Below are 24228 nucleotides of genomic sequence, written 5' to 3' on the forward strand. Positions count from 1 at the left end.
GCCTTGCTATTACAATTAACGTTACCCAATAAGCAATAAACGCAGACTAGAAATCTATTACAATTAACATTACTCGATAACAAATAACCGCAGACTAGAAATCTATGAACGCTTAAAGAGTATGCTGTGTGTATTGTGAGAACAAATTCATAATTTACTTCCAGATTGATATCATTATTGTAAATTGCTTACGTGAGTTTGACCTTAAGCTCGTCCTCAGGCTAATGGATCTGAAGCTCGTCCTCAGGCTAATGGATCTCAAGCTCGTCCTCAGGCTAATGGATCTCAAGCTCGTCCTCAGGCTAATTGATCTCAAGCTCGTCCTCAGGCTAATTGATCTCAAGCTCGTCCTCAGGCTAATTGATCTCAAGCTCGTCCTCAGGCTAATTGATCTCAAGCTCGTCCTCAGGCTAATTGATCTCAAGCTCGTCCTCAGGCTAATTGATCTCAAGCTCGTCCGCTGGCTAATTGATACAGCGAGGAAAAGAGAGCCAGCTAGCGGCCAATACTAGTTTGATCTCAATCACAAGAAAGTTCTTCATTCAGGAGGCTATGATTGACAAGATAATATATTTGATATTTAAAGTCTATTAGGTCATTTGAGAAATCTAAACCATAGAAACCACACCTTGACAATATGAACACATAATAAACCATCTTGGTATTGATGTTCATCAGTTTGTTGTCGGGCATTTCCTACAAGTCGTCTTCTGCTTCACTGAAAAACAAACTATTCAGATAAAAGAGGTGAGGAATTGAAACTACCACCCGATTCAGAAATATGAGAGGGAGAGAAAGAACCGCCCCCCCATCCATCCTCCTCCTCCAACACACGTGTCCCCACATGCAGACCTGTAGCTCCCACTGAGCCTGTGTGCGTGTGTCGAACCTAGCCAGCATGTGTGCGATGCGTGAGCAAGAGAGAGAGAGTCGGCACTCCATCCGGGTGTGTAAAATAAAAGAGCTTTCTAAACAAGGCAGCCGCTATTTTTAGCTCCTTCAATTATTGGGCGCCAGATTCTACTCTCCCTACTTCAAAGCAGTTCTCCACACTCAGTCCCGACGCTGGGGGAGCTGGAGGGGAGGGAAAGAAGGGAGGGAGGGGTGATGCAGGAATGGAGACAGGATTCATCCCAAATGGCACCCTATTCCTGTACAGAACACTACTTCTGACCACTATGTAGGGAACGGGGTGTCATTTGGGAGACAGGGAGGGGGGAAAAAGAGCATCCAAGCAAACCTGACAGAGGGGGTCTCGGGAGAGTGAGAAGAGAGGAAGGGATAGAATAGAGGAAGGGAGAGAGAAAAGGGGGACTAGAGAAGAGGGGGAGGGAGAAGAGAGGAAGGGATAGAACAGAGGAAGAGAGAGAAGAGGGACTAGAGAGAAGGATAATATAAAATGTGGATCCCAGATAGCAGGGCTAAAATTAGCTCTCCCTTCCTCCCCTCTCCAGTTGATGAAAGGGTCTGAGCCAGGACTAAACAGAGGGGGTGAGGGAAGGTGAAAAGTGGAAGGGAGGAGTCCAGGACAGTCCGAGAGGGAGGGAGTGATGAGAGAAGCATACAGGTGTCTATGCTGCCCTTTCCCACTTGTCCTTCAATCACTTTCGAGGCCTCTCCAACAGCTGCCAATGTTGTGTTGTTCGGGTCGAGGCCTCTCCAACAGCTGCCATGTTGTGTTGTTCGGTCGAGGCCTCTCCAACAGCTGCCATGTTGTGTTGTTCGGTCGAGGCCTCAACAGCTGCCATGTTGTGTTGTTCGGGTCGAGGCCTCTCCAACAGCTGCCATGTTGTGTTGTTCGGTCGAGGCCTCGACAGCTGCCTTGTTGTGTTGTTCGGTCGAGGCCTCAACAGCTGCCATGTTGTGTTGTTCGGTCGAGGCCTCTCCAACAGCTGCCATGTTGTGTTGTTCGGTCGAGGCCTCGCCAACAGCTGCCATGTTGTGTTGTTCGGGTCGAGGCCTCGCCAACAGCTGCCATGTTGTGTTGTTCGGTCGAGGCCTCAACAGCTGCCATGTTGTGTTGTTCGGGTCGAGGCCTCGCCAACAGCTGCCATGTTGTGTTGTTCGGTCGAGGCCTCTCCAACAGCTGCCATGTTGTGTTGTTCGGGTCGAGGCCTCAACAGCTGCCATGTTGTGTTGTTCAGTCGAGGCCTCTCCAACAGCTGCCATGTGTTGTTCGGTCGAGGCCTCTCCAACAGCTGCCATGTTGTGTTGTTCGGGTCGAGGCCTCAACAGCTGCCATGTTGTGTTGTTCGGGTCGAGGCCTCTCCAACAGCTGCCATGTTGTGTTGTTCGGGTCGAGGCCTCGCCAACAGCTGCCATGTGTTGTTCGGTCGAGGCCTCTCCAACAGCTGCCATGTTGTGTTGTTCGGTCGAGGCCTCTCCAACAGCTGCCATGTTGTGTTGTTCGGGTCGAGGCCTCAACAGCTGCCATGTTGTGTTGTTCGGTCGAGGCCTCGCCAACAGCTGCCATGTTGTGTTGTTCAGTCGAGGCCTCGCCAACAGCTGCCATGTTGTGTTGTTCGGTCGAGGCCTCGCCAACAGCTGCCATGTGTTGTTCAGTCGAGGCCTCGCCAACAGCTGCCATGTTGTGTTGTTCGGGTCGAGGCCTCAACAGCTGCCATGTTGTGTTGTTCGGTCGAGGCCTCCAACAGCCGTTTCATCTCTTCCTCTGCAAGTTTCCATTTTCGCCTTGCTGCTGTCATTCTCTCCAAGTGTCAAGCCTGGATAGATTACAGTTGGTCAAAAAGCAGATATGTTTTTGCTTTGAAGCTAACTATTCTCCTAACCTGCTACGAAAAGTCAATTCTGACATCCTTTGTATACTATAGTATCTAGTCAAATCACTGTCCAAGGTGCTGAAGAAAAGGGTTAGGGGGCAGCTTGAGAGGCTTCAGGATCATCAGCAACCTAAGCACAAATGTTTGTGTCACCTTTAGATAAAAAGGTCACAGTAATATTTAACACACCAATATTCTTAAATCTCTATAGAAACCATGTCAAGCCATTACTTCCTGTGGTGCTGAGGGTGAAAGGGAGTACTTCGCTGCTGTAGAACTGAGCGGATTGGTTAGGTGGAAGCAATATGTTAATATTTCCACCCAGCAAATCACAAGGCAGGACGAAGCAATCCACCATAACATGAATATATATTAATTCCTCTCAGATCTACAGGAAACAGTGGGATGTCATTTCCTTCAAGATACCTTACTCTTCCTTTGACAGCAAGGTCACGTGGGCTTCAGAAAACACCAGTTTTCACAAAAAAAAGTTAAATCAAATCAAATTAACGAATCCTAGCAAGTGAAGCTCGATACAAGTTAAAACAAGGAGTTGTATTCAGGTGGTCTTTTTTTGTAGCAACATTTCATAACAGTACGTACCAGTACTGTGATTGAGATGTCTGCGCAACAGTACGTACCAACAGCACCGGTTGCGTTCAAATCAACAGTTGCTACGTTTCCTTCAACCCGAATGCCCCCCAGGAGTCTGTTTTGTCTTTTGCATCGATTGACTATACAGACGATACAAAACAAACTATAAAGCAGAGAACCAACAAACAGGTCAACTTCTGTATACTGCATAGTGAGGAAAAGGTTTGAAGGACCATTTGGTAGAAAAATACTCAGAAATAAATCGATAATGTATGCCAATCAGATTTGATTTCCTTTTTTTAATCCAAAAGTTTTTAAATAACATTTATGGGGAGAAATATTTAATTAAAATAAAATAAAAAAGCATGCAAAACATTAATGGAAAACTCAAATTGAGGTTCTAAACTCATTTAAATTTAGTAGAAAAGTTACTTGGGAGTTAATTAAAATTGAACTCCCAAGTCCTCAATCTGCCTTGGCTGATTCGAATGACAACCAATGTCCAATTAAACAAATTAACTTTGTAATGATGATCTATTCAGCGTCACACAACCTGTTTTGCAGAGGAAATAATCTGGTTTTTCTACTACCTAAAAATTCAGAATACATTGGTTTTCAATGCAATTGTCTTATTTTAACACGGTGTTACACAAACAAAAGGGCATGGTGGTGGAGACATCAATACAAGTTTGATAAAAAAATTCAGATGAAAACATTTTGATTCATACAAAGTAGCGAAGAGAGTAAGCCAATCCAAATCCAAGCTCGATTTTTTTTTAAAAGAAATAACAAGATAGAATGCATTCGTCAACACTTTATAAAACTTTTTTTTTTTCTGACAAAAATATCAAATCAGGTACAACTTGTCAGTCTCTGGTTCCACAAAAATACTAATAAAAAACTAAAACCACAAGGATCTACTTGAACAATCGCTTCACCAGGCAAGAGTGTGAGGGTGGAAATGTCAGGTAGGAACGTCCAAATCCCAGTCTCCTTGACGTGGATTTACTCTGAGGGCAGGAAACGACCAAAAAAAACAAAACTTCCTTTGCACAGGTGTTTGGAGGGCGGAGGAAAAAGAACAAGTGGACACAGGTTAAGGAGCGGTGGTCATGGAGACCCCCTTGGTTACGGCAGGGATCCTGATGTGCTGCAGTTCAGTGTGTGTAGTGTGTGTGTGTAGTGTGTGTGAGATGGTGGACTCAGTAGATTCGGCCTCGGCTCCTGCCTCCCCTGCCCCCGAATCCTCTTCCCCGGCCGCCCCTGAAGCCTCCGCGCTGCTCTGGAATCACAGACGGGCACAACAGACAGGGGATCAGTATGGACAATCATCGTAAGGGCCAGTAGATTTTTCTGACTGTTAGCCAGGAATACCCTCTGGGCCTTAGTTTGAAGGGATCCAACAGCCTATAAAAGGAAAAACTAACCGGCTAAAATGGTCAGGGGAAATACTTCTGGTGTTACTCCATGTGTGTTATAGCTCAAAAGGATCGTAATATGGAGACATTTCCTCCCATTCAGTTGCAGATTTCTCAAATGCTCACATGAAACAGAGGGCTCAGCTTGAAAACAATGCCTTATTTGGGTTAATTAAGCAATAAGGCACCCCAGGTTTGTGTTATATGGCCAATATATCACGGCTAAGGGCTGTGTCCAGGCACTCCGCAATGCATCGTGTTTAAGTACAACCTTAGCCGTGGTATATTGGCCATATACCACACCACCTCGGGCCTTATTGCTTATGGCCAATATACCACGGCTTAGGTTGTACTTTGCCTGGACACAACCCTTGGCCGTGGTATATTGGCCATATAACACAAACCTGAGGTGCCTTATTGCTATTATAAACAGGTTACCAACGTAATTAGAGCAGTAAATATATGTTTTGTCAAACCTGTGGTATATGGTCTGTTATACCATGGCTGTCAGCCTTTCAGCATTCAAGCCTCGAACAACCCAGTTTATAACTATCCTTTGAACAAGGTACATTCTAGCATCAAATCATTAGCATGTGCACCTCGGTCACTCAAGTAACACCACCAGAAAGGGTGTACGTGGCACAATACACGGTGGAAGTGAACAATATCCAACACACACATTGGAGAGGATCAGTAGGCCCCCAAAACATGACCACAGTTCAGTCAGTAGATCATCTCACCCAGAGTGACTACGTCACACCAAGAGCATTCTACTTATGTAGGAGAAACAAAACGTCAGAGAATATGAGGAAAAAAACAGATGTCTGCGCAACGTCTGTCTTCCACCCGGTGCCCCTTAAACCCAGCTATGGCTCAGTGTGCCGCCCTCGCCGCCCCAGCGTCACCCTCACCGTTCGAGAAGTTGCCGATGGTGGCGCTGTACTTGCCACTGGGGGGGTTGTAGATCTGCCGTGCGTCCCTCCGGGGCAGGGGGGGGGACAGCTGCTTCTTCATGGTACTGCCTGCACCCATATCCTCCCCGGACGGGCGCTTCAGACTGTGGTGGGCAAAGAGGGCAAAGGTCACAGTGTTATGACCCCAGCTGACCTTATCTAATGGTGTTTTATCTGAAGATGTGCAACTGACAAGTTGCTAGTGTCCCTGTATAATGTATTACAAATCCATTCATCAGTCATTGATGTGGGCAGGTCCGTTGAGATGAGACTGAAACCCATGAATGAACATTACACTCCAAAAATCAACGTTTGTCAGATGTTTTCCCATACCCTAAGTGACACATCTTCAGTTAAATTCCACAAATCTGGACACTACATGGTACTTATCAATTCATTTTAGATTTATGGCATAGAGTGCGATTTACAAAACAGACGGCCTGGCATTGAACTGATCCTGACGGACTACTTTTGGAGATCTGAAAACATCTGACCCATTTAGATTTTTGACAGTGTAATGCATCGTTAAGACTGATAAAAGAACACCTCGTCAGAAACCCGATATTCTGGGTCACCAGATTCCCCGTGACAACATTGAAAGAGGCTTACGCTACTGCCTCAGCCTTCTGGACAGGCTTCCAGGACAGCGTGACTGTGCTCTTGTACGACGGTGGGTTGTGGAAGAGATCCTGCAGAGAAAGGGAACAGTAATGAGAATGTTAGCTAGCGTTTCAGGGTCGACCAAGTGCGTTTCAGGGTCGACCAAGTGTTTCGAACTCCTCACCTTGATCAGAACGTTGATGTTGTTGGTGATCTTCAGAGCCACCACTTTGATCTTGTTCTGAGATGGAAAGACAACATAACCATCAGGGAATACTCACAATAGAAAACTGTCTACAGCGCTTGATTGAAATCAGAACAACTGTGAGGCTTGTCAAGAAGAAACAAAACAAGTGACGTATCATTGGAGACCAAAACAACAGCCATGATACACAGCTACCTCTTCGGTCTTCAGTGCGTCTCCCGTCTTGCCTTGCAGGGCAACTCGCAGCTGGCGAATGTATACCTGCAGCCCTCTGGCGAAGTACTGTAATCTGGAGGCAGGAGAGAAAAAACAAACTTGGGTTATACACCTTTCAAACCAAGACGGTTTTCTCGCCATCTTCAACATCCCGCCAACTTTTAGTTATACATTTCCACCAACCGACCCAGTAATGATCTCGGTAAAGTTCTGCCTACGGCTTAGTATGAACCGTAGCCGTAACGCTGAGGCGGTATTGGCACGCTCTTGGTGGTTGCTAGGCAGCTAACTACTATCATCCTGGCAGTTGTAAACTTTGCGAGGCATGTCACTTCATCCATCTCGTCGCGTAGCCCACCACATGCACTGTTGTTTTCTCAACTACAACTGGATGGATCCATAAAGACTTACTGTGGGAATAAATATCACTGAATGACAAAAACAATATGGAAATAAAATAGGCTATTGCAATAGAAGGCATCAAATTGTTGCTTACTGAAACTCCCAAAGTCATTCAATTGTTATAAACTATTCAAAGCATTAGCCTACCTGTGTGGAGTCACTATTTCAGCACCGTTTCACACTGTTTTGAGACAAACGTGTTTTTCTTTTCTTCCACTGAATTGCTGTTTGGATATTGGTTAGGCTACAATTAGGCTGTGGAAATGTTAGCTAAGTGGAGGCGAGTGCTGCTCATGATCATCTTGTCTAGTTGGCTCATTATTTCGCATTGATCAGACCATTTTGCCAGCATGTTATGTAGTTTAACTAACGGATTATTTTGCTCTTCACTTGCAGTCGCTTAGTAGCCTAGGCCTACTCCCTACCAGTCACTTAGTAGCCTAGGCCTACTCCCAACCAGCATGTGACTTGTTTTAAAGTGATTTTGTTTCACTGAATCTGTCTGTTTATTTGTTTAATTCTAAATAAGTAGAGGTGGGACAGCTCCATCTATCACTGCTCAGAAACATTTAGCATGCTATAATGTAGCCGAAATCAGGTAAACGTCTATTTTTTGCTCAATTGCATAAATGCAACTCCAAAAGCCCCACGGAGGATGTGAAATTTGAACACGAGACTCAAATGCTTTTGAAACGATAGAACGCTATTATTTTCTAAGTGTATAAAGAAGATACTCAATGTGAGACCCTACCCCCTAACATAACAGAGGTTAGGAAGGAGAAAAAGTGGATTAAAATTGTCTTTTTTAAAAACACGGACTTGCCTTGGGCTCTTTATTTATATGTTTCAGCAGTTCCACACGTTGCCATGCGGGGATGTTTTTTTTTTGTGTGTAATTTATTCTGTTATATTTCATTATATTCTTAGCCTACTATAAAATACAATGAGCTCCAATTGGGACAGTGAAACATTTGTTGTTTTGACTGTATACTCTCAACACTTTGACATGATACAATGACTGAGGTTAACGTGAAGACTGTCAGCTTTCATTTGAGGGTATTTTCATCCATATCAGGTGAACCGTTTAGAAATTACAGAACTTTGTGTATATATCATCCCACCCATTTTTGGGAACAAAAAATATTGGGGCAAATTCACTTGTGTATTAAAGTAGTCAGGTTAACTATTTGGTCCCATATTCGGATTGGAGGTTAACTTTAAAGTAACGCTAGTGGTCAACAACTCAGATGTGGAAGCCAAACAACTCAAATGCTTAGAATAATGCTTGTTAATGATTTGTACCTTAAGTGGATGCCTTGTACGTCTATCCATTCATTTTACAGCGTAATTAAATACACGTGTATTTAAAATTCAATTTTTCAGACATTTCTTCATTGTCTACTACTGTAAATCCCCTACAGTCTCCTGAAACAATTCTGTTTATCCTCTGGACTCAGATAAAGACAATTCATTTAATGGGCTAATTGCTTAGGTCTTATTACAAGTCGAATGTGACGTTTATATAATATACACATATATCAAATACTACTGCCCACTACAACCTCAGTCATTGTATCATTTGAAATCCAAAGTGCAAGAAGTACAGAGCCAAAACAACTAAATGTGTCACTGTCCCAATGCTTTGAGCTCACTGTGTGTGTGTGTGTCGACTGTAGTCAGGGTAACCCAAGTAGGCCTAGTTTGTTGAATGATCAATAAACACCTATTGATTTCATGTGAACGGCTCAGCCATATAGGAAGCACAGACTAGTAACATCATTCAACTCGAAATATGCCATTCTAATCTTTTGAAAATACATTATTTATGTTTCTTAGGACTTGCATAAAACTATCTATCCAATAGTGGATTTCTTTGTGATGGGTGTATATTCCAACTGATTTATTCAAATAAGACGTCCATCCACATCTAGTCCCACACTGGACGGCATGTAGAAAAGACTTATCCAGGAAGGAATGTGGTCAAAACAGGACTGTAAGAACTAGGTTCTAATAAAACATGGCCAGATTAAAAACGACAGGCAACATTCAGTAAAGTCTGTATGTAAAAGGGTATTAGACTGACTTAAAAAAATAATAAATTAAAACTACGACGCGGTAACAAATCACTAACATTACTGGCACCCACACGCTACAGTAGAGACTAATACAAATTAAACAGAAGTGTTGTGAAAACGCAGATGACTCTGATGAAAATGGGGACTGAAATAAATTGAAATGCCAAACGTTCCCACAACACACCAAGACTTTTCAAAAAGACAAGCGAACGTTGCCAAAAACGTTACGGGGCAAACCCTCCTCTACCTGATCTTGAAGTCTTTGAGGCGCTCTGCATTGATCTTGTCAATGAGGAAATCAGGGAGCTTTTTGCCCAGCTGGTGGAAGCTGAAGAGGAGACACTCCACGTAGCTGAACTGCAGCTTGGGCTCGTCGCTCAGCGTGTTCTCGCCGTTCTCACCCTCCGCCTCTGGAGGCAGCGGCATGAACTCCTAGACACAGGGAGGAAGGGTGGACCAGTTAGCCTTTTACCCGTCGGGACCAGTTAAGCCAAAACACACCATAACCAACAACCGGCCTCATACTTCGGCACGGTCTGTTTGGTACATTGGCCTTTCACCAGTCTGATAAATCAGACCGTTACGTAAGCTGGTCCAATAATCAACAACTAGATATAGAGATATGCAGTCTGGTGAAAGCCCTCCTAACCCCATTAGAAGGTACCAGTCTGGTGAAAGCCCTCCTAACCCCATTAGAAGGTACCAGTCTGGTGAAAGCCCTCCTAACCCCATTAGAAGGTACCAGTCTGGTGAAAGCCCTGCTAACCCCATTAGAAGGTACCAGTCTGGTGAAAGCCCTCCTAACCCCATTAGAAGGTACCAGTCTGGTGAAAGCCCTCCTAACCCCATTAGAAGGTACCAGTCTGGTGAAAGCCCTCCTAACCCCATTAGAAGGTACCAGTCTGGTGAAAGCCCTCCTAACCCCATTAGAAGGTACCAGTCTGGTGAAAGCCCTCCTAACCCCATTAGAAGGTACCAGTCTGGTGAAAGCCCTCCTAACCCCATTAGAAGGTACCAGTCTGGTGAAAGCCCTCCTAACCCCATTAGAAGGTACCAGTCTGGTGAAAGCACTCCTAACCCCATTAGAAGGTACCAGTCTGGTGAAAGCCCTCCTAACCAAATTAGAAGGTACCAGTCTGGTGAAAGCCCTCCTAACCCCATTATTAGAAGGCTGAGATGCGCAAGGCTGTTACTTACAAGCAGCTTCTCAAACAGCATGGTGAGGTTGGTCTCCACCTTCTCCATGTCCCCACAGAATGGACTCATCTCAGCAAGCAGCTTCAGCACCTACACACACACACCACATGTCAATGCTATTGTCCCCGGCATGTTGGAGCCAACATGGAGGACTAGTTGCCTGAACTCTGTACGGTTGGTACAGGGGAGGGTGATAACTGACCTCCAGCTGAATGTCCAGATCAGCCACGGGACTGGTCAGGGAGCTGAGGTTGGGCAGGACGTGGTCACAGAAGTAAGTGACGAAACGGGTGGAATGGACATTTTTCTGGAAGTGTAAAAATAATGAGTTTCAAGCTCAGGAAGTTAAAGTTTATTTGTCTCTGAGGAACATTTGTTATTGGGGGGGGGGGGGGGGGGGTCAGAAGCTTGAACAAACATGCATAAATAGAAAATAAGTAAAAATGAGACGTAAAGGCACAAACACAATTAGCATTTTGCAAACAATTACAGTGTATGTGGTGACAGTGAGCATTGTAAAACAAAAGTTTTGCAGTGTTTGGTGATACTCTGTGTGTTGTGAGCAGGAGATAAGCAGTTGCTTCAGTTGGTAAGAGTGTGGCACTAGCAAAGCCAAAGTCGCAGGTTCAAGTCCCACAGGACACACACAAAAATGACTATGAACTCACTGTACTGGAAGACACTAAGTGGAGTATAGTATGTTAGAATGTCTGTGTATCACTCTCAGAGAAGAGGTGGAGTATATTATTATGGCCTGTGTGTGTGTATCACTCACAGAGAAGAGGTGGAGTATATTATTATGGCCTGTGTGTGTATCACTCACAGAGAAGAGGTGGAGTATATTATTATGGCCTGTATGTGTGTGTGTGTATCACTCACAGAGAAGAGGTGGAGTATATTAATATGGCCTGTGTGTGTATCACTCTCAGAGAAGAGGTGGAGTATATTATTATGGCCTGTGTGTATCACTCACAGAGAAGAGGTGGAGTATATTATTATGGCCTGTATGTGTGTGTGTGTGTATCACTCACAGAGAAGAGGTGGAGTATATTATTATGGCCTGTGTGTATCACTCACAGAGAAGAGGTGGAGTATATTATTATGGCCTGTGTGTGTATCACTCTCAGAGAAGAGGTGGAGTATATTATTATGGCCTGTGTGTGTGTGTGTGTGTATCACTCACAGAGAAGAGGTGGAGTATATTATTATGGCCTGTGTGTATCACTCTCAGAGAAGAGGTGGAGTATATTATTATGGCCTGTGTGTGTGTCACTCACAGAGAAGAGGTGGAGTATATTATTATGGCCTGTGTGTGTGTCACTCACAGAGAAGAGGTGGAGTATATTATTATGGCCTGTATGTGTGTGTGTGTATCACTCACAGAGAAGAGGTGGAGTATATTAATATGGCCTGTGTGTGTGTGTGTATCACTCACAGAGAAGAGGTGGAGTATATTATTATGGCCTGTGTGTGTATCACTCTCAGAGAAGAGGTGGAGTATATTATTATGGCCTGTGTGTGTGTATCACTCACAGAGAAGAGGTGGAGTATATTAATATGGCCTGCGTGTGTGTGTGTGTGTATGTATCACTCACAGAGAAGAGGTGGAGTATATTAATATGGCCTGTGTGTGTGTGTATCACTCACAGAGAAGAGGGGCAGGGCCTGGCGCGTGCACTGCAGCAGGCGGTCCACAGTGTCGGGGTCAGCGGGGTTCAGGGCCTGCTCCAGAAAGGCCTGCTCCACCACCAGCTCCACCAGCTGCTGCCGTCCACTCATCGTCTGCAGGCCCTTCAGCACCATCAGGATACGCATCAGCAGCACAAACTCTTCCCCAGTCACGTCCTCCAGCACCTGGGGTAGGAACAGGTCAACGCGGGACACGGGTCAACGTGGGACACAGGGCTGGGTCGTGTTCAGAAGGCACCAAACAGAAGAAAACTGACAAACTGGGAGGGACTACCAGGACTTGTCCAACAAGAAAGTAATTTTTTGCTTTCAAGACGTTTTTGCTACGATGTGCTCTAATAAAAATGACCCAGGAGTCACCAGCTAGAAATATATCCTACATCCAACTAGGTGACAGATCCCTCCTACAGAGCTCTTGTATTCAGTTTGTAAACTAATAATAATAAAAATGAATTCTAATCTATCCAAGCCCTTTCACAAAGAGCTCTACTAACCAGCCCCAAGCAGGGAGTTAGTTCACCACGCGGATCGATGCTACCAAAGCAGAGTGCTATGGAACAGACCTTCTTTGTCTCGGTGAAGATGTAGTCCTCCACCTCCTTGGTCATGGCGTCCTCAGGCATGGTCTTCAGCTTGATGGAGAGGAACTTGATGGCCCTCTCCCTTACTATGTCCTCCCCCTGCAGGATCTGAGAGAACAGACCTCCTAGTGTAGCTGAGACAGAATAGAGAAATACAGGTTGGTTAGCCACAGGACATAAAGAGGCTATGCAGAAGTCCTGCCTCTGGGGGGGAGGGGGGGGGGGGGCGCCCGAGGCAAAAAAAAGGGTATTATAACCATGTTATGCTCACCTCAACGAACTAACTATGACTACCCACTAACTATGATGGTTCATTTAATATTTCTAACTATTCCGGTGCCCAGTTCACCCATTCATTTGGAATTAAGGTCTACCACATGTTTACTAACTCGTTGTTCAGAGTTCTACATAACAGACAGCGTGGAATACAGTCAGGTATGAAAACATCTGGGGGAAAAATACAATTTCTTTTGAACTACTCTTTTCTTTTTAGAGCATTGCACGAATACAAGAGCACGAGGCAGGGAGCCCTGCCTGTTCACTAGTGTACACAAGAGCACGAGGCACGGCATCCTGCCTTTTCACTAGTGTACACAAGAGCACGAGGCACGGCGTCCTGCCTTTTCACTAGTGTATACAAGAGCACGAGGCAGGGCGCCCTGCCTGTTCACTAGTGTACACAAGAGCACGAGGCAGGGCGCCCTGCCTGTTCACTAGTGTATACAAGAGCACGAGGCACGGCATCCTGCCTTTTCACTAGTGTACACAAGAGCACGAGGCACGGCGTCCTGCCTTTTCACTAGTGTACACAAGAGCACGAGGCACGGCGTCCTGCCTTTTCACTAGTGTACACAAGAGCACGAGGCACGGCATCCTGCCTTTTCACTAGTGTACACAAGAGCACGAGGCACGGCATCCTGCCTTTTCACTAGTGTACACAAGAGCACGAGGCGCGGCATCCTGCCTGTTGACTAGTGAAGTTGTCAGTCATCTCACGTTTGAAAACATACTCATACATGAGATAAAATGTAAAAAAAATAAAAATAAAAATGGACTCTTACCCTTCGCGTCCATCTTGAAGATGGAGACCAGCGCTGTGTTCACTTGGTTGAATTCGGCCGAATCGTCTGTAAACAACAACGTAGAAGAGAGTATAAATATTGGTCCAACAGCATCCCAGACGGTACATATCTCCTATTGACACCGACCCAAACACCACCATGGTATACATAATGTCCACTCCCAGGAGAGTACAAACTCCACCATGGTATACATAATGTCCACTCCCAGGAGAGTACAAACTCCACCATGGTATACATAATGTCCACTCCCAGGAGAGTACAAACACCACCATGGTATACATAATGTCCACTCCCAGGAGAGTACAAACACCACCATGGTATACATAATGTCCACTCCCAGCAGAGTACAAACACCACCATGGTATACATAATGTCCACTCCCAGGAGAGTACAAACTCCACCATGGTATACATAATGTCCACTCCCAGCAGAGTACAAACACCACCACGGTATACATAATGTCCACTCCCAGGAGAGTACAAACACCACCACGGTATACATAATGTCCACTCCCAGCAGAGTACAAACACCACCACGGTATACATAATGTCCACTCCCAGCAGAGTACAAACACCACCAAGGTATACATAATGTCCACTCCCAGGAGAGTACAAACACCACCATGGTATACATAATATCCACTCCCAGCAGAGTACAAACACCACCATGGTATACATAATATCCACTCCCAGGAGAGTACAAACACCACCATGGTATACATAATGTCCACTCCCAGGAGAGTACAAACACCACCATGGTATACATAATGTCCACTCCCAGCAGAGTACAAACACCACCATGGTATACATAATGTCCACTCCCAGGAGAGTACAAACACCACCATGGTATACATAATGTCCACTCCCAGGAGAGTACAAACACCACCATGGTATACATAATGTCCACTCCCAGCAGAGTACAAACACCACCATGGTATACATAATGTCCACTCCCAGGAGAGTACAAACTCCACCATGGTATACATAATGTCCACTCCCAGGAGAGTACAAACACCACCATGGTATACATAATGTCCACTCCCAGGAGAGTACAAACACCACCATGGTATACATAATGTCCACTCCCAGCAGAGTACAAACACCACCATGGTATACATAATGTCCACTCCCAGGAGAGTACAAACACCACCATGGTATACATAATATCCACTCCCAGCAGAGTACAAACACCACCATGGTATACATAATATCCACTCCCAGGAGAGTACAAACACCACCATGGTATACATAATGTCCACTCCCAGGAGAGTACAAACACCACCATGGTATACATAATGTCCACTCCCAGCAGAGTACAAACACCACCATGGTATACATAATGTCCACTCCCAGGAGAGTACAAACACCACCATGGTATACATAATGTCCACTCCCAGGAGAGTACAAACACCACCATGGTATACATAATGTCCACTCCCAGCAGAGTACAAACACCACCATGGTATACATAATGTCCACTCCCAGGAGAGTACAAACTCCACCATGGTATACATAATGTCCACTCCCAGGAGAGTACAAACACCACCATGGTATACATAATGTCCACTCCCAGGAGAGTACAAACACCACCATGGTATACATAATGTCCACTCCCAGCAGAGTACAAACACCACCATGGTATACATAATGTCCACTCCCAGGAGAGTACAAACACCACCATGGTATACATAATGTCCACTCCCAGGAGAGTACAAACACCACCATGGTATACATAATGTCCACTCCCAGGAGAGTACAAACACCACCATGGTATACATAATGTCCACTCCCAGGAGAGTACAAACACCCCCATGGTATACATAATGTCCACTCCCAGGAGAGTACAAACACCACCATGGTATACATAATGTCCACTCCCAGGAGAGTACAAACACCACCACGGTATACATAATGTCCACTCCCAGGAGAGTACAAACACCACCACGGTATACATAATGTCCACTCCCAGGAGAGTACAAACACCACCACGGTATACATAATGTCCACTCCCAGGAGAGTACAAACACCACCACGGTATACATAATGTCCACTCCCAGGAGAGTACAAACACCACCATGGTATACATAATGTCCACTCCCAGGAGAGTACAAACACCACCACGGTATACATAATGTCCACTCCCAGGAGAGTACAAACACCACCATGGTATACATAATGTCCACTCCCAGGAGAGTACAAACACCACCATGGTATACATAATGTCCACTCCCAGGAGAGTACAAACACCACCATGGTATACATAATGTCCACTCCCAGGAGAGTACAAACACCACCATGGTATACATAATGTCCACTCCCAGGAGAGTACAAACACCACCATGGTATACATAATGTCCACTCCCAGGAGAGTACAAACACCACCATGGTATACATAATGTCCACTCCCAGGAGAGTACAAACACCACCATGGTATACATAATGTCCACTCCCAGCAGAGTACAAACACCACCATGGTATACATAATGTCCACTCCCAGGAGAGTACAAACACCATGGTATACATAATGTCCACTCCCAGGAGAGTACAAACACCATGGTATACATAATGTCCACTCCCAGGAGAGTACAAACACCACCATGGTATACATAATGTCCACTCCCAGCAGAGTACAAACACCCCACGGTATACATAATGTCCACTCCCAGGAGAGTACAAACACCACCATGGTATACATAATGTCCACTCCCAGGAGAGTACAAACACCATGGTATACATAATGTCCACTCCCAGGAGAGTACAAACACCACCATGGTATACATAATGTCCACTCCCAGGAGAGTACAAACACCACCATGGTATACATAATGTCCACTCCCAGGAGAGTACAAACACCACCATGGTATACATAATGTCCACTCCCAGGAGAGTACAAACACCACCATGGTATACATAATGTCCACTCCCAGGAGAGTACAAACACCACCATGGTATACATAATGTCCACTCCCAGCAGAGTACAAACACCACCATGGTATACATAATGTCCACTCCCAGGAGAGTACAAACACCACCATGGTATACATAATGTCCACTCCCAGGAGAGTACAAACACCACCATGGTATACATAATGTCCACTCCCAGGAGAGTACAAACACCACCATGGTATACATAATGTCCACTCCCAGGAGAGTACAAACACCACCATGGTATACATAATGTCCACTCCCAGCAGAGTACAAACACCACCATGGTATACATAATGTCCACTCCCAGGAGAGTACAAACACCACCATGGTATACATAATGTCCACTCCCAGCAGAGTACAAACACCACCATGGTATACATAATGTCCACTCCCAGGAGAGTACAAACACCACCATGGTATACATAATGTCCACTCCCAGCAGAGTACAAACACCACCATGGTATACATAATGTCCACTCCCAGGAGTACAAACACCACCATGGTATACATAATGTCCACTCCCAGCAGAGTACAAACACCACCATGGTATACATAATGTCCACTCCCAGGAGAGTAGAAACACCACCATGGTATACATAATGTCCACTCCCAGCAGAGTACAAACACCACCATGGTATACATAATGCCCACTCCCAGGAGAGTACAAACACCACCATGGTATACATAATGTCCACTCCCAGCAGAGTACAAACACCACCATGGTATACATAATGTCCACTCCCAGCAGAGTACAAACACCACCATGGTATACATAATGTCCACTCCCAGGAGAGTACAAACACCACCATGGTATACATAATGTCCACTCCCAGCAGAGTACAAACACCACCATGGTATACATAATGTCCACTCCCAGGAGAGTACAAACACCATGGTATACATAATGTCCACTCCCAGGAGAGTACAAACACCACCATGGTATACATAATGTCCACTCCCAGCAGAGTACAAACACCCCACGGTATACATAATGTCCACTCCCAGGAGAGTACAAACACCACCATGGTATACATAATGTCCACTCCCAGGAGAGTACAAACACCATGGTATACATAATGTCCACTCCCAGGAGAGTACAAACACCACCATGGTATACATAATGTCCACTCCCAGGAGAGTACAAACACCACCATGGTATACATAATGTCCACTCCCAGGAGAGTACAAACACCACCATGGTATACATAATGTCCACTCCCAGGAGAGTACAAACACCACCATGGTATACATAATGTCCACTCCCAGGAGAGTACAAACACCACCATGGTATACATAATGTCCACTCCCAGCAGAGTACAAACACCACCATGGTATACATAATGTCCACTCCCAGGAGAGTACAAACACCACCATGGTATACATAATGTCCACTCCCAGGAGAGTACAAACACCACCATGGTATACATAATGTCCACTCCCAGGAGAGTACAAACACCATGGTATACATAATGTCCACTCCCAGGAGAGTACAAACACCACCATGGTATACATAATGTCCACTCCCAGCAGAGTACAAACACCACCATGGTATACATAATGTCCACTCCCAGGAGAGTACAAACACCACCATGGTATACATAATGTCCACTCCCAGCAGAGTACAAACACCACCATGGTATACATAATGTCCACTCCCAGGAGAGTACAAACACCACCATGGTATACATAATGTCCACTCCCAGCAGAGTACAAACACCACCATGGTATACATAATGTCCACTCCCAGGAGTACAAACACCACCATGGTATACATAATGTCCACTCCCAGCAGAGTACAAACACCACCATGGTATACATAATGTCCACTCCCAGGAGAGTAGAAACACCACCATGGTATACATAATGTCCACTCCCAGCAGAGTACAAACACCACCATGGTATACATAATGCCCACTCCCAGGAGAGTACAAACACCACCATGGTATACATAATGTCCACTCCCAGCAGAGTACAAACACCACCATGGTATACATAATGTCCACTCCCAGCAGAGTACAAACACCACCATGGTATACATAATGTCCACTCCCAGGAGAGTACAAACACCACCATGGTATACATAATGTCCACTCCCAGCAGAGTACAAACACCACCATGGTATACATAATGTCCACTCCCAGGAGAGTACAAACACCACCATGGTATACATAATGTCCACTCCCAGCAGAGTACAAACACCACCATGGTATACATAATGTCCACTCCCAGGAGAGTACAAACACCACCATGGTATACATAATGTCCACTCCCAGCAGAGTACAAACACCACCATGGTATACATAATGTCCACTCCCAGGAGTACAAACACCACCATGGTATACATAATGTCCACTCCCAGCAGAGTACAAACACCACCATGGTATACATAATGTCCACTCCCAGGAGAGTAGAAACACCACCATGGTATACATAATGTCCACTCCCAGCAGAGTACAAACACCACCATGGTATACATAATGCCCACTCCCAGGAGAGTACAAACACCACCATGGTATACATAATGTCCACTCCCAGCAGAGTACAAACACCACCATGGTATACATAATGTCCACTCCCAGCAGAGTACAAACACCACCATGGTATACATAATGTCCACTCCCAGGAGAGTACAAACACCACCATGGTATACATAATGTCCACTCCCAGGAGAGTACAAACACCATGGTATACATAATGTCCACTCCCAGGAGAGTACAAACACCACCATGGTATACATAATGTCCACTCCCAGCAGAGTACAAACACCACCATGGTATACATAATGTCCACTCCCAGGAGAGTACAAACACCACCATGGTATACATAATGTCCACTCCCAGCAGAGTACAAACACCACCATGGTATACATAATGTCCACTCCCAGGAGAGTACAAACACCACCATGGTATACATAATGTCCACTCCCAGCAGAGTACAAACACCACCATGGTATACATAATGTCCACTCCCAGGAGTACAAACACCACCATGGTATACATAATGTCCACTCCCAGCAGAGTACAAACACCACCATGGTATACATAATGTCCACTCCCAGGAGAGTAGAAACACCACCATGGTATACATAATGTCCACTCCCAGCAGAGTACAAACACCACCATGGTATACATAATGTCCACTCCCAGGAGAGTACAAACACCACCATGGTATACATAATGTCCACTCCCAGCAGAGTACAAACACCACCATGGTATACATAATGTCCACTCCCAGCAGAGTACAAACACCACCATGGTATACATAATGTCCACTCCCAGCAGAGTACAAACACCACCATGGTATACATAATGTCCACTCCCAGGAGAGTACAAACACCACCATGGTATACATAATGTCCACTCCCAGCAGAGTACAAACACCACCATGGTATACATAATGTCCACTCCCAGCAGAGTACAAACACCACCATGGTATACATAATGTCCACTCCCAGCAGAGTACAAACACCACCATGGTATACATAATGTCCACTCCCAGCAGAGTACAAACACCACCATGGTATACATAATGTCCACTCCCAGCAGAGTACAAACGCCACCATGGTATACATAATATCCACTCCCAGGAGAGTACAAACGCCACCATGGTATACATAATGTCCACTCCCAGGAGAGTACAAACATTTCCCCTCAACACGGCATGTGCTACATTGGTTTGATACAAGGTACGAGTGTTGCTCGGCATACCGGTAACGTTCCCATGGTAATCGTACATTACCAAAACATCACAATACCAACAGTTTTAGAATAACGCAGTAACGTTTCATATGATGCTACCGATTTTTTCAGCCCTACCGAACCTGCTGGCGCTTGTTATAAAATGTTTATAAATTCAGTTGAATTCAAGCAACAGCCACTGGTATGCGCCAGTTCAATAACATCCACCTCACTCGCCTGCTTCTGGGCTTTCCCTGTATATAATCTTGCTATAGTACTGCTGCTCTTTAATTACTTGTTACTTTTATTTCTTATTCCTATTTTTTCTTAAACCTGCATTGTTGGTTAGGGGCTCATAAGTAAGCATTTCACTATAAGGTCTACACCTGTTGTATTCGGCGCCTGTGACAAATAAAATTTAATTTGATCTATTACTCTATCCGTTTTTAAAATGGAATTTAGCCGTGATGGCGAGTGGGATTTTTGTTTTTTTTGTTTAAAACAATAACATGACAAAACACACATCACAACATAAAGAGAAACCTAAGACAACAACATAGCATGGCAGCAACACATGACAACACAGCATGGTAGCAACACAACATGGTAGCAGGCACAAAACAGGGTACAAACATTGGGCACGGACAACAGCACAAAGGGCAAGAAGGTAGAGACAACAATGCATCACTGCAGTCCTTGAATCTTCTGTTACATTTGTTACATCGGAGTAGCGTGAGCAAAGTTGATACATTATATAATTTCATTGCCTGTTATAACTATGGGCACAGGCCAGTCTGAGTAGACTGCAAGTTCGCTGTGACGCAGCCTCCCGAGTGCCAGAGTCAATTGAGCACAAGCCTAAACGGGTAAAAATATGACCCATATTACCAGAGACACCTTTTTTCTTTCTATGGGATTCCTTTCTAACAGTTTTATCCCCCTATTATGTATTTTAAATTATTTCCTCCTTGCACTGTCTGTTATGTATAAATCTTTTTACTGACCAAAGGAGATATGAAGAATTATTTTCTATAATACTTTATATAATTTCACAAACCATGCCGCGGGCCGTTTTAAACTAATCCGGGGTAACCAATTATTGGTTTGATAACAATGTTGTTCAGTCATGTTACCTAGCTAGCTAACAACCCGGTAACTTGACAATAGTGTCTAGGCTAATTTGATAGGCCCAGGAAGAAAGGAAAAGGGTCTGCTACTCATGACAGGTGCTTCTAAAAAAAAAGGGAAGGATTCATGTAGGCCTAAACTATATTAAAAACATTCTCCTTCTGGTGTTACTTCAATTCTGTTTGGTGCCTAACATTTTAAAAGTTTGGGGCAGTGTGTTTATGAGAGAGAAGGAAACAGAGTGTGATGAAGGGAGGGAGATGTGTGTTTGTGTGGGAGAGAGTAGTGTGTGTGTTTATGAAGGATTCGATCTGTGTTTATTAAGTGAAGACTAAAGAAGGTTTCATGCAGTATTTTCCCTTACTGCCATAATGATATGCAGATCAGTATGCATGTATATTCCACTAGGCCACTCCCCCCTCTGTGGTAAAAGCAATACTTGGCCTGGTATCGAAATTAAAATGTTCGTATCACAACAACACTAAGTTACATGTGAAAATGTCTAGGCGGGTTAGCTTAAGAGTACTGTACCTGTCTGGAGAAGCTGGGTGAGGATATCTGCTACCCTGACGATGTTCTCCCCGGCTGCGAAACGGGGGAGCTCTTTGATGGCCTGCCTCCGAATCTACAGGAGGAAAGACGAAGAACCAACAACCGGTGAGCAACAGAGTAGTAGGACTACTGTGACCAGGCATTAGATATACAGCTACACTTATATATTGACGGATTAAAATCAAACTTTTTTTTCTTTCTTCCCCATTCTGCACAATGGAATTACCCAAATGGATACGATTGTGCCTAAAATCATTACCGAGACGTCTTCATCCTCACACAGGTCAAGCTGAGCGTTGATTGCTGCATCCGCCAGCTCTGGGAAACTGCTGAAGAATTTGGGAATGAACTGTGCTGCCAAGCGCTTCTCTTTAGGACCCCCTTTCACGCCATCAAGGATCACCTGATAGGCATCTTTGTGCTGGAGGATAGATCCAAACAATTTGATACATTAACAAGTTTGTAATATTAGGACATCACTGTCCTACATGAATGCAAAAGCTTCCAGTTTAGTGTTGGTCAAAATACTGAGTAGACTAGAGATGAGACTTCTGCCCAACAAGCATGCAATACTTGAATCCCTTGGCATTATACTAGCAAGTTGTCAGTAGTAGTAACTACCTAACTTAGCTAGCTAACAACACTTAAGAGAGAGCGCCTTTGATTTTTACATTGTAAATCTAACCAGTTGCAAATAATGCCATGGCTCAACAAAAAAAAAAATCAGGAGCTGTGCAAGGCAATCAGCGTTAGCTAGCTATCCGCTATTTAGCTAGTGTGATAGGGGTCAGGTCAAATCAATTGGCTAGCATGAAGCTAGCTAGCTGTCTGTGTTCTCTGTTTTGACTTCGCTAAGCCTACTAAAATGTATTAAAAACATCGTCAAGTAACTAACTAGTTACCTTACTTGCTATACATGTAAATTAATAGCGCATAGTTAACGTTAGTTCCATGAGTTACCTGGAAAACTACGATACAAACGCCGGGTAAATCAAGTGGAACAGGATTAGCTTGCAAATTAGGCCCATTTTAGCTTGCTAGCAAGCTAACGTTAGTTTAACATGAGATGCTAACTAGCTAGTTACTATACTTAACCAATGCGTGTGGTTCGGCCTAACTTTCACCTCTGGCTTCCACTACTGTACCTTATTTGAAGAAAAAAAGTGGAGCTACTCTGGAAGATACTTCAATTACTTAGATAACTAGACATCCATCTCATGCATACCTGGCTCAGATCCTCCGGCTTGGCATCAGCAAGAATCCCATAGTTACGATACAGCTCCTCGATAGTGACCGCCATCAGCGTGCGTCCAACTGCGTGTTGTCGAGATGATAATACAAACAATATTCCACCGATATGACTTTAAATAATTTCCTTTAAGTCCAGAATTTCTCCAAACATAAACAATATTACGTGCTGTGTACTGGAAAAGGGGATGGGGAGAGGAAATTTCTAGAACGCTGCGAATGAAACCCCGTTGTCCGTTCCAACAACGTACACTAGCCTTGCTACGAAAATTAGTATCAGGAAGTACATTAGTGCGCATGCGCTTGCTTCAGGGACTCGCATCAACGTTCTGAAACGCGCGGACTTCTTCCCTACAATACTTTAGTTTACACTGTCCGAGTGAAGTTATACATTTGATGACAGTGATGGCAAACGCATATCCTATACATAAAGTAGGGACAATGGACCTTTACTTTCACTGTATGATACATTTTTAATGGCACAGCTTTCGGACCAACTCGAGCGCATCCAAAAGCTTGTCTGACATCAACTTTATGCAAAAATGTTCAGTGGTGGAAAAAAGTACCCAATTGTTACACTTTTAATTTTATTTATTATTAAGACGACTCAAGTAATAGTGAAAAGTCACCTAGTAAAATACTAATTGAGTAAAAGTCTAAAAGTACAGTATTTGGTTTTAAATATACTTATAAAAGAAAACTATAAATCATTGCAAATGTCTTATATGAAGCAAACTAGATTATTTATTTTTTATATAAAACAATGTATGGCTAGCCAGGGGCACTCCAACACTCAGACATCATTTACAAACGAAGCATTTGTGTTTCGTGAGTCCACCAAATCAGAAGCAGTAGAGATGACGCGCGTTCTCGTGATAAGTGCATGAATTTCACCATTTTCCTG

At 44.4% G+C, this 24228-nt stretch overlaps 1 protein-coding gene across 1 annotated transcript; it reads right to left on the reverse strand.

Moving 5' to 3' along the window:
* Nucleotides 1-3653: 3653 nt before the first annotated feature.
* Nucleotides 3654-23607, reverse strand: LOC139578144 (apoptosis inhibitor 5-like). Its single transcript, XM_071405395.1, has 14 exons — nt 23302-23607; nt 22336-22497; nt 22056-22149; nt 13772-13837; nt 12693-12844; nt 12088-12294; nt 10643-10747; nt 10441-10530; nt 9491-9675; nt 6746-6839; nt 6530-6586; nt 6355-6434; nt 5704-5849; nt 3654-4656 (listed from the first exon to the last, which is right to left on the reverse strand). The coding sequence occupies exons 1-14, from the start codon at nt 23374-23376 to the stop codon at nt 4577-4579; spliced, it is 1593 nt and encodes a 530-aa protein (XP_071261496.1). The 5' UTR covers nt 23377-23607; the 3' UTR covers nt 3654-4576.
* Between the last annotated feature and the right edge of the window lie 621 nt (nt 23608-24228).

The sequence above is a fragment of the Salvelinus alpinus genome, chromosome 6 (assembly GCF_045679555.1).
Source record: "Salvelinus alpinus chromosome 6, SLU_Salpinus.1, whole genome shotgun sequence".
Classification (NCBI taxonomy): Eukaryota; Metazoa; Chordata; class Actinopteri; order Salmoniformes; family Salmonidae; genus Salvelinus; species Salvelinus alpinus.

Coding starts and splice junctions, on each gene's coding strand:
- LOC139578144 (XM_071405395.1), bottom strand. CDS start 23,376: ATGGCGGTCACTATCGAGGAGCTGTATCGTAACTATGGGATTCTTGCT. Junction 10,531..10,642: donor ATCTGGACATTCAGCTGGAG/GTCAGTTATCAC, acceptor GTGTGTGTGTAG/GTGCTGAAGCTGCTTGCTGA. Junction 4,657..5,703: donor CATCGGCAACTTCTCGAACG/GTGAGGGTGACG, acceptor CTGTGATTCCAG/AGCAGCGCGGAGGCTTCAGG.